Source organism: Acanthochromis polyacanthus, chromosome 23 (genome assembly GCF_021347895.1).
Source record: "Acanthochromis polyacanthus isolate Apoly-LR-REF ecotype Palm Island chromosome 23, KAUST_Apoly_ChrSc, whole genome shotgun sequence".
Classification (NCBI taxonomy): Eukaryota; Metazoa; Chordata; class Actinopteri; family Pomacentridae; genus Acanthochromis; species Acanthochromis polyacanthus.
Window position 1 is genome coordinate 14,948,149 of NC_067135.1, and position 11,505 is coordinate 14,959,653.

At 40.8% G+C, this 11,505-nt stretch overlaps 2 protein-coding genes across 2 annotated transcripts in view; both read right to left on the reverse strand.

Moving 5' to 3' along the window:
- The window catches only part of poln (polymerase (DNA directed) nu), a 52,508-nt gene extending 51,417 nt beyond the window's left edge, over window positions 1–1,091 (reverse strand). Inside the window, exon 1 of the mRNA XM_051943620.1 lies at window positions 1,072–1,091. The gene's annotated coding sequence lies outside the window, so the exon portion shown is untranslated. The remainder of the gene's footprint in view (window positions 1–1,071) is intronic.
- Window positions 1,092–4,485: 3,394 nt separating this feature from the next.
- Window positions 4,486–11,356, reverse strand: LOC127532282 (uncharacterized). The gene is made up of 3 exons (XM_051943619.1): window positions 10,470–11,356; window positions 9,010–10,247; window positions 4,486–4,886 (listed from the first exon to the last, which is right to left on the reverse strand). The coding sequence occupies exons 1-3, from the start codon at window positions 10,895–10,897 to the stop codon at window positions 4,879–4,881; spliced, it is 1,674 nt and encodes a 557-aa protein (XP_051799579.1). The 5' UTR covers window positions 10,898–11,356; the 3' UTR covers window positions 4,486–4,878.
- Window positions 11,357–11,505: the final 149 nt, after the last annotated feature.

The following is an 11,505-nucleotide window of genomic DNA, read 5'->3' on the forward strand; positions in this document are numbered from 1 at the left end:
AGGTGAAAAAGGGCTATTCTGTAGATTTCCCGTCCCATTTCTGGTACAAAGCAACATGCTAAGACTGTTATAGGTAGATTTTGTTGTGAATTTACTTCATGAATTGATTTTTTTTTTTTTATGCAGATGTGGTCAAAATAACTCAGCACAACAAAACCCACAACTTTCTCTGAATAGCAATGCATTGAAACTGACAAGTGAAATTACGAAGCACAATTCTTCCTTACATATTCAACAGAACAGGAACTTTGCTTTGGATTTGTAACATTTCAAATAATGACATGGACAAAAATATTGGAATCCATAATGTCTTATTTAGCTGCACACCCTTTGCAGGAAATCACTGTAATCAGGCCTTTTCTGTTACTCTTCAGCGACAAAAGACAACTCTTCTGTTCTTTCTCTTGTCCATGTTCAGTGTGATGTACACAATGATACTTGACAGCTCAATGGGTGATTTTCTCATCTGTATAGGCTGATTGATTATTAGAAGATAGAAGACATTTGTCATGTTGAATAAAATATTACTTCAGGCTACTTATTTACCATCAATTATTACAATAATTTTGTGAGGGCAATTTTAAAGATTCAAGTAGAATAAGAAAGAATTCAGATTTACTTTATGGCAAATCAAAGGCAACAAAGTTTGCACAACAAAAGCAGCAAGAAGAGCATGATGGGAACTTGTTATCATAAACACACTCCCATCCTCTGATCACTGTTCAGCACTACTGCACTGACCAACAGGTGGCAGTCACTTGTCAAGATATGCTGGGAGAGAAGACAGAAAGCTAGGAAACATACATTTTTGATAGAATTAAGGCAATACTTAGAAATAAAAAAATCTGATTTGCAAATGATATATATAGACAAGGAAATACAACATGTTGGTGAGAACTAAAAGACACAGACAATGCATTTTGGCAACACTAAATATAAACGTAGCACTGTTTACGAGAAAAATCAGCCAGATAAAAGAATGTACTTTGTTGTTAGCACAGATATCTTATGTACTGATGAAGCACGGCAGCTGGTGATTTCCTTACTTGATAGATTCATATTTTAACTAACCTTCTGGGTACCCAGGGCAGGTGTTGTATGGGGTCTTTTGCAGTGTTTATGAAGAAGGTCCTGATAGGAAGAGGACGGATCTGCGGGATCCAGTAGCCACCCTGACACCTGTGGGTCCTGGATCTGACAGCCTGCCACTAGAAAATAAGAAAAACGCCTTATGATAATGAACAGTACTCACAACGCTCCATGCCACGCTTAAATAAGATTATTAATAAATATTCTGGAGATCATAATACATCTATAAAATATGGTTTACATGTATTATTAGTAGTTACTTTTAAGATTACACATTTAAGACTGAAATTACACACAGGATAATTTAACAAGCTTCTTAAAAAGCATGACTTGAAAAATGCTGATGAATTCACAAAGTAGTGCGCTGAAGAGGATCAAGATGTGCATTGATGGCATGTATGTGTTTATATAGGAGTAGGTGCATTTATATCTGTCCTGCCTTGCTTCCAGCTGAGCTCTCGTCTGTAAAACTGCAGAACTGAGCGAAGCAAATCCTTGGCTTTATAGCACACCACCAGTTGAGATCTCGATAGCACCTGTAGCAGCATATCTCTGTGGGACACACAAAAACACGCACCTCTTAGTACTCTTGTTTCAGCGGGAAACCCTCACATAGATCAGCCATTTTTCACAAATGCAACATCACACTGCTGCAGACCTAGCAAAAAGCTCCTGGCTTGGATGTGTTTGTTGCTGGGCCCATGCAGGTGTGTGCTCTAGTTTTAAGTAGACCAGACCGTCGTTTGGGCCAAGTGAGTCCTCTGATGTGCTGCAGGAACCATCGCTCTTCATCAGAATGAGGAGGCCACACACCGGTGGAGTGAGCTTCTGCATCAAGGATCAGCGAGGAAAAGGAAAATGAGTGCAGGGGGCATCATTTAATGAGGCAACAAGCCATGAGTGTACACTGTTTACTGTACAATGTTATATCCTGTGTGAGAGAGCAACAGCACGAGGCAAAGCTTGAGCCTTTCTTCTCATATACACACGTGGACAAAATTGTTGGTACCCCTCAGTTAAAGAAGGAAAAACCCACAATTCTCACTGAAATCACTTGAAACTCACAAAAGTAACAATAAAAAAAAATTTATTGAAAATTAAATAATCAAAAACAGCCATTACTTTTGAATTGTTGATTAACATAATTATTTAAAAAAACAAACTAATGAAATAGGGCTGGACAAAAATGATGGTACCCATAACTTAATATTTTGTTGCACAACCTTTTGAGGCAATCACTGCAATTAAACGATTTCTGTATTTGTCAATGAGCGTTCTGCAGCTGTCAACAGGTATTTTGGCCCACTCCTCATGAGCAAACAGCTCCAGTTGTCTCAGGTTTGATGGGTGTCTTCTCCAAATGGCATGTTTCAGCTCCTTCCACATATGTTCAATGGGATTCAGATCTGGGCTCATAGAAGGCCACTTTAGAATAGTCCAACGCTTTTCTCTCAGCCATTCTTGGGTGTTTTTGGCTGTGTGTTTTGGATCGTTGTCCTGTTGGAAGACCCATGACCTGCGACTGAGACCAAGCTTTCTGACACTAGGCAGCACATTTCTCTCCAGAATGCCTTGATAGTCTTCAGATTTCATCGTACCTTGCACACTTTCAAGACACCCTGTGCCAGATGCAGCAAAGCAGCCCCAAAACATTACTGAGCCTCCTCCATGTTTCACCGTAGGGACAGTGTTCTTTTCTTCGTATGCTTGGTTTTTGAGTCTATGAACATAGAGTTGATGTGCCTTACCAAAAAGCTCCAGTTTGGTCTCATCTGTCCAAAGGACATTCTCCCAGAAGCTTTGTGGCTTGTCAACATGCATTTTTGCAAATTCCAGTCTGGCTTTTTTATGAGTTTTTTTCAGCAGTGGTGTCCTCCTTGGTCGTCTCCCATGAAGTCCACTTTGGCTCAAACAACGACGAATGGTGCGATCTGACACTGATGTACCTTGGCCTTGGAGTTCACCTTTAATTTCTTTGGAGGTTGCTCTGGGCTCTTTGGATACAATTCCAACGATCCGTCTCTTCAATTTGTCATCAATTTTCCTCTTGCGGCCACGTCCAGGGAGGTTGGCTACTGTCCCGTGGGTCTTGAACTTCTGAATAATATGAGCCACTGTTGTCACAGGAACTTCAAGCTGTTTAGAGATGGTCTTATAGCCTTTACCTTTAAGATGTTTGTCTATAATTTTTTTTCGGATGTCCTGGGACAATTCTCTCCTTCGCTTTCTGTTGTCCATGTTCAGTGTGGTACACACCTTTTCACCAAACAGCAGGGTGACTACTTGTCTCCCTTTAAATAGGCAGACTGACTGATTATGAGTTTGGAAACACCTGTGATGTCAATTAAATGACACACCTGAGTTAATCATGTCACTCTGGTCAAATAGTTTTCAGTCTTTTATAGAGGTACCATCATTTTTGTCCAGGCCTGTTTCATTAGTTTGTTTTTTTAAATAATTATGTTAATCAACAATTCAAAAGTGATGGCTGTTTTTGATTATATAATTTTCAATAAATTTTATTTATTGTTACTTTTGTGAGTTTCAAGTGATTTCAGTGAGAATTGTGGGTTTTTCCTTCTTTAACTGAGGGGTACCAACAATTTTGTCCACGTGTGTATGTGTGTGTGTGTGTGTGTGTGTGTGTATAAATATATAGGATATATATGTACACAAACAACTGTAAAAGCTTAATTTTAAATTAAAAGCACAATTTTTTGTGACAATATGAGAGAATATTTTTGTTGTTTAATAAGACATAGCACCCAGTGAAGGAGAAGTGCGTATGTTCTTCTGATACGCTTTGACTATACCTCAGCCAATCAGTGTCCCGTAACATCTTAATGGTTACCAATCAACAAATCAAGTCTCCAGCCAGAACTTATGTATGCTTGTCTTTACTTCTGGTGCTTTTTCATCTTATTTCAATAATGTCCCTGTGTTCTTGGCCTGACTATCTAGAGTACACAACCTTTGTGGTGCCATTTTCTGCTTACCTGTTCTGGGTCTAACTGAGTGGTTCCATCTCGGTACACCATAGTCAGCACCAGCACTTCAGCCTGCCGAGCCTCCTCAAGCATCTGCATTTTCTCTTCTGGGTTTAGCTTTCCAGAATCCTTTACTCTGGGGTCAGACGTCAGGGTTGCAATAAGACAGCCAGCTTTGGATTGGGTCTGGGTCTCACTTGTATCAGCCCCTCTGTGGAAAGTTCTGGGTTCATTTTTGACTGAGTCAGTCCCACATTTGGCCCATTTGCGCTTGCGTGGTTTGCAAAATGGGGGCTGTTTGGAAGCAGTCTTTGCCGTTTCGTTGCACTGCTCTTCCGTCTTTGTCTGCCCAATTTGTTGAGTTTGCTTCAGGGCATATAGCTCCGTATGCATCCCCAACACTATTCCAGCTTCATGTGAAGGACTGGTTTTAGTCTGTGGCCCACAGACAGATGCTCTCAGCCTGGCTCTCTTCCCTTCACTCACTGCTCCTTCTCTTGCCTTCTCTTGTGAGGATGGAGGTGGCTTCCATTTTGGAGGACGCTTGGTTTGGAAGATTTTGGCAGGAGGGTGAGCATTTTGATCTTGAAGTGCATCATGCTTCCTCTTTAGAGTGAAGGAAGGGGTCAGGTGAAGATGATGGAATTGACTTTCGGAAGTAGTTAGCTTTCTGTTTTCCACTTTTTTGTTTGGATGTACAGCAGCTGAAGTCAAATACTCTCCTGAAGAGGAGTTTTCTTCAGAAACAGCAGTGCTTGCTGGGGCCAGAACCAAGCTTGACCTGCTCTCTTTGGTGCTTCCATTAGCGGTCTGCACAACATAAAAGGTGAGCAGTGTGCAAACAGAGACAAAGGAGAGGGTTAGAATGACTCACTCTGACACATCAGAAGGCATTTGAAGTTAGACTTCCGCTGTTTGTGTCGGTTTTGTTGCAGAGAACATAAATACACAACAATAAATCAGTCCCACTTGGAGATAGTAGTATAAAGTAGAATGTGTGAAAAAGAGAAAACGAAAAGTAGTGAAAGTAAACAGGTAAGCAGGTCGTTGTGCAAGAAAAGAGAAGCAACAAAGGAAGCAGGAAAAAGAAAAAAGGATGTCAAAGTCAGCCCTCAGCGTTGTGTTCCAGACAGAAACACAGACAGTCATGACACTATTTGTCTGACAAGCCTGCCTGAAGCTGGACCGGGTCACAGACAGAAGCAGACAGACACAGATAAACACAGAAACTTACATACACACACTCAATAGCAACTCATTCACATATTATCTTTCATGAAAAATAACAACTATTTGTTCTTTGCTTCTATAATAACAGTGATTATTTGACACTATCCAGTAGGATTTTGAAGGGTTCAACTGGTCTGATGAATTTCCATGCAGTGCACATATCATGAACACATACACGCCCCTCTAAATGTACTGGAACAATGAGGCCAAATTCCTTTCTTTTTGCTGTAGACTGAAATATTTGGGTTTGACATCAATATTTCAGCTTTTATTTCCATTCCATATTTATGTTCATCGTTTGATGTCAAACCCAAATACTTTAAGAAGAGGATGCAGCATATCTTAGTGGTCAACTGATTATCAGCCTGGCTAATTATTGCACACAGTATTCAGCATTTTTCCAGATATTGGCATTGCTACCTTATTAACTAACTGCAAATAAAATAAATTAATTTTAAAATGTGCTACTCTGACTCTAATGCAGCCTCGTCTATCTATAGCGGCTCTGTCCCACCCTCATCATTGAGTAATTGTAATATGTCATGACTGACAATCTATCAGCACTTAGGGTCAAATGTTGAAAAGTTCTTTTTTCATTAAATATGCGTACAACATAAATTGTGAAGGTTGTGTAGGAGTTTGTGTTATTCAGTTTTTTTAATATCAACATTTTTACAACAAATGCAGAGCAATTCCAATTGTAGGTTTTCAGTGTCACTAATGACTAATAATCAATATGGGTATTGGTCGACTTCCAGTATATCCTATCTGTATCATATGTGTATTTAATGTAAGTTAATAAAAAGTACGTCACTGTGTGAATTTAATTGATAACATAAAAAATGGATGATCCCCATTGCCCATAAGGACAATCTCACCTCCCTGTAACCTTCCCACCATCTTCAAAACAGCTCCATTATTCATACCCATACCGTCTTCCTCTATTTATGCAAAAGCACCAAGTGTGTGTATGAGCACATCATCTTTGAAATCCAGGTAAGAGATGTGAATATGGGTATTCAGAGGATTATAACAGACAGTGTGTGAGTGTATTAATGCATGCAGCTCTGTATGGTTATCTGCAGTGGGCTTGGTAGGTAGGAATTCCTGTGGTTCAGGTCCCTGAAGACAGTCTTCCTCACTTCCCTGTAAACACAACCCGCTTTCCTGCTGACAAAGTCATGAACCTCCCCCCGGGTGCTGTGCTACAGGATATAGATAGAAAACCAAGGCAGGCCATGGCCCGTAGCCCAGTGCTGGGTGTATGGATGTGTGAGAGTGAAGAAAGGCAGGGAGAGAATGGACTAGTGTTTGCTGCTGATTGTAGCAATACAGCAAAGCCCTGCACCTATTTCTCTCCTCTTCTCCCTTCATCTTGTAGCCATCCCTAATGTCCTGCCCTTCATTTCTCCAGCTGGATCTTTCTTTTAATCTCTCACATTCCATCCATCATAACACCTCCCTTCCTTCCTTCATATTGTTTTCTCTTTGCTCTTTCTCTCCTTTTCTCTAAATATGTGTCACAAACTACTTTGTGAGGTCAGTGAAGAGCTATCACCTGTCAGTGTGCTACGATAATGTCCACAGCAGCCTATTTTACACGAGCCAGATTAATTTCAGTGTATAATCAAGGACATAGAAACCTAATCTTAATAAAGCAGCGATTTAAACTTCATAACTTTTCATGTATTACCACTGTACAAACTGTCTCAATACAGAGGGATAACAGGAGCAGACAGATACACATAGAGGGTAAAATAAAAAACACAGTCTATCACTACAGAGAAAAAGCAAACAGCTTTCTCTAAGTGGCAAGCAAGCTCAGCAAGTTCAGGTTTTTACCCAATTAAAGTGTCAAACTGGATTTGTTCAAGGACAAAACTCTAAAACTTTGAACTTCTCTCTAGATCTTGCCCTTATCCCATTTCGCTGACACGTACTCTATCAAATGAGGCATGAAAGTTCAGCGTTATAGTCACACCATTAGTAGTTTTACACTCATGTTCTAGACTTACTTGCAAGTTGTCATTGAGCTGCTGTTTGCCACAAAGTCGGGGCGGTCTAAACCCTGACCTGCCTGCCTCACGCTCCTGGGACAATGTTGATTCCTCTAGAAGAGGGGTGGTGAGAAAATTTTTGTATCTGATCATCACTTTTCAAGCACATCCAAAATCAATGGCGCCATTCTGTTGTGTAAGCGTGTTTGACGAAGCATGTATAAGTGTTTATAATGTGTGAGACCTCTGCAGTGTGTGAAAGGACAAAGTTAACAAACACTATAAATCCTGTCTAGAAACAAACGGATGTTTTGTAAAGACCCAACTTGCAACTTGTTTGTGTGTGTGTTTGTAGATGTGTTTGTGTGCGTCAGCTGACTCAGCATTGTCTCAGCAGCTGAGACTCAAGCTTCATTGTGCAGCTGTAATGTGAGCGGGAACAACATCTCGTCAATGCTGAGTCTCTTCAACACTGCCATGTCATCACTGCAACTCCGAAGAAAGAAACATGGCTGAGAGCCACTGGCACTGGTGATCAACTCAGTTTGAAACACTTTAGCACCCCCTACAGCTTCTTTTCCTAAATCTGCAAATTTCACCTAAAAATGTCTCTACACCTGTATTTTGAGTCAAAGGTAACATTAATTGCAAGTAACATGAACTGGGTTGAATCAGAGTAGTTGATTAAGCAGTCTATCAGTGTTTTAACTGATTTAATCTTTTTTTTTATTTGTAAAATGTACACACAAGTCTGCTTTACAGACATCTACACTGCATAAATGTGTCTTCTAGATCCCTATTTAGAATCTCAACACATGCTTCTCCCCATTAATGTAATATAACTGCAGTACTTGGAGCACAGAAATAGCATTTAGCCTGTGTTTGTCTCTTACCCCTTTAAATAAGCTGAATCAATACTGCATGTGTAGTCTAAAGAGATGCAAAAAATGGTTAATTCTTAGTGTGACTAGTTGACAGCAAAAATTGGTACAGTTGTGTTGCCAGAGTTGCTGAATTTTCCAGTTGGCAACATCATGCACATACAAAAGTATTCTAACACTCTCTGGTGGTGGTTGGTAAAACTACAAATTAGTCAACACTTCATTAGAGGGGTAAAAATGTGACGCTGATTACAAATTGATCCTGAGAGTACTGAAATTTCTATTTGCCAATATTAAAAAGTCTGTCTCCAGTTGTTGGTTACACCCCCGAAAACTCATCTGTGTGTGTTAAGATTACACATTAGGATGATGTTGTTTTCTTTTCCATGAGAACAGTCCCTTCCTGCCTTAAAATGGCTTAGATGCAAATATACCAGTGCTACCTCCAGAATGTGTAAATGTGGTCCACGTATTCCCTCCACTTAGTACTTCCAATTCACAGGAGCTCAACCCAAGTAATTCACCTACGGATCTGCTCAAACGTTGCACTATGGCAAGTTGTAACGATGAAGTAATGCAGCCATACATACCTGAGATGGAAAACAATTCTGAAGAACAATAGAAAGTCCCGCACTGCAAATAGGCAGAACTAGCTTGTTCTGAATCCGTATCTTTGTGACTATTATCATTACATTGCAGTTTCAAGGTAGAAATTGCCTATTAAGGTGCTGACTGCTTATTTTGCTCATGCTGTCTTCTAACATGAAATAAGCTGAGGGAAACTATACCCCATAAATGAACAAGATGAAAAACAGAATCACTTACCTCTGTATTTACTCTTGTCTTCACAGTCCACAGGTGACAGTACCAGCTCCTCTCTGTCTTCTCTCCTGTCTCCTGACTCTGTATCTATTCTGGGTAACTCAATGGCCTCTCTGTAATTTGTCTCACACTGTCTTTTTCTCAGTTGGATGTCAGAACAATGGGCCTGTCCTGTCTCCATCCCATGTCCAGTGTTTGCCTTTGTGCTGCTCTCAGTCTCACCTTCCAATCTGACCTCTGTCACATCTATTCTTTCCAGGTTAGCAGCACTGTTGGCACTCAGGACTAAATTGGTGGGGTCAGACTGCACCAGCGGTCCTGGTTCAGCGTGGTCCCTCTCTGCTGTTTCAGTCACAGTCTGACCCATGTCCTGCAGGGTTTTAGTTAGGCAGTCGCTCGATGTGTGGTGTCTACTTTCTAAAGATAATGGGATCTCTTCTGGACTGCCAGTGTGATGTCCCACTGCTGTATCTCCATTCTTAGCAGCAGGTGAACGTTGAACTTCTTTAAAGTCAGATGTACCAGGTCTGTACTCAAAGTTACCTTCTTGCATTCCAAGCATTTCAACGCTAGTGTCACAGTCAGTTGCAGATAAGCCCAAATTCCCCTCTAATGTACTGATCATCTTGGTTCCCCAAATCCAAATTCGTCCCGTTTCATTGGCCAATTCTTTTGTATTCAGTAGGGCTGTATCTTTATGTCCTCTTCCTGTCATAACTTCATCTTCATGGATTCCAGCCTCAGTCATATGTTCTAAATCCACTGTCAGCTTTATTGCTTTCTCCCCAACTATATTCCTCATCAGATTGTGTGAATGTGCATCACAGCTTCTTCCTTGTCCTGTTACAAAGTCACTGGAAGGTAGATTTTCCTTTCCAGTTTTGATAGTGTCAGACTCTGATAGCATACATAACATGTCTCCATCTTCTCCTCCACGAGTGGTGTCTTCAGTGGGGTCAAATAGAGGCTTCTTCCACTGTAATCGACTGCCTGAAGCATCAGCATCCTCAAGTTCTTTCTTGGCAATATTCCAGCTCTCTGTAGTTACCATTTCTCTCTGTGTACTTGATATATTACCTGTCTCTTCACATATTCTGAGGTAGGATGATACTTGGTGACAAGCAGGATGCTCTTCTTTATGAGAATTAGGCTGTTCTGATGTGGGGAGCAGCATCTCGTCAGGATCTTCTTCATCTGGCAATCTATTGAGGATGAAAGATGGCCTGATTTCTTTAGTGGAGCTATGAGAGAAAGGAAAATGATCATGAAAATTTTAAAATCCCTGCTTTTCCCTAAACCAGCAGCAGATGAACATCAATACATGCAATACTTCTGAGTGCCTTCCTTAATGTTAGCAAAAGTTTTTCAGTGTCTTGAATAGCAACTTTCAGACCTGTATTAAAAAGACAGCATTCTCTCTCAGAAGAGATTAAACAATAATACTGTTACTATTCTTTGCTTACTTTCTCCAGGGTGTGACTTGATGTTCAGAAGGTCTCTCTGGTGTTTGGGTGGAGAGCGTATATCTGTCTCTTTGGCAGAAAGATGCTGCTGTCTCAGGAATCTCATGCTGAGAGAATGACGGGACCTGGCTGGACTGGCAAGCAGGGGGTTCAGAGCACTTTCTGTGGGAATAAGTCTGTGAGCGCTGATAATAGGCTTCAGTCTGACATGTCTGCCTTTGGAGTGAGGAGTCCCAGCAGGAGGAGGAACAGGAGGAGGCCTGGGATGACAGCAAGCTGTCTGGTGTCTGCGAGTACTGATAGGAGGTCTGAGAGCTCTGCCTCTCGTTGGAGGAGTTATGATGAGAGGCGGAAAAGGAGGACACCTGGGGTCTGGACCACGGTCTGAGCCACCACATTGGAAATAAAGCTTTCTTTAACACTGGCATAAAGCACACTAAGGAAAAGAATATACTATTGTAACAGTATTTTCTAAAAAATGCCAGATTTACAAACTTTAACTATGGAATATTCCAGAACAGTGAAACTCAATACAGCTTTGATACAGTGATTACATTACTGTATCACTGGATAAGACAAGATGCTTTTGTGCCAATGTGATCAGGCAAATGTCTTTCTAACTGCAGGAACAGGATCAACAAAACGGATATGACTCAGCATTGCTGCACGTATTCAAACCAGTACATAGCCTCTATTCGATCTGACTTACCGATCTACATATCCGCTTCCCCTTTCATCCTGACTCCATCTGCTCTGAGCCCAAGACTCCCCCTGGCTGCCATTATACCTCCCCACTACCACATGCAGATCAAAAGAGAGAATCAATACTCAAAGCACAACATAACTTGCATCCAAGTCTAACTGAGCAGTAAAAAATATGTATGTCCAACCTGTCAACTGTGTATCACATCTCCTCTTTTGACACTTCATATAGACATGTCCACAATTTTTCTATAAAATCTGGAATTCACAGGATCTAATGCTTTTCCTGTAAAGCACTTTTATAGCCAAAAGTGTCCAACATGCCCTTGTGGGC

Excerpts from the sequence above, each read along its gene's own strand:
- LOC127532282 (XM_051943619.1), bottom strand. The coding sequence starts at position 10,897 with ATGCCAGTGTTAAAGAAAGCTTTATTTCCAATGTGGTGGCTCAGACCG. Across the intron at positions 10,248-10,469 it reads CAAGTCACACCCTGGAGAAA|CTCCACTAAAGAAATCAGGC; the intron begins GTAAGCAAAGAA and ends TTTCTCTCATAG.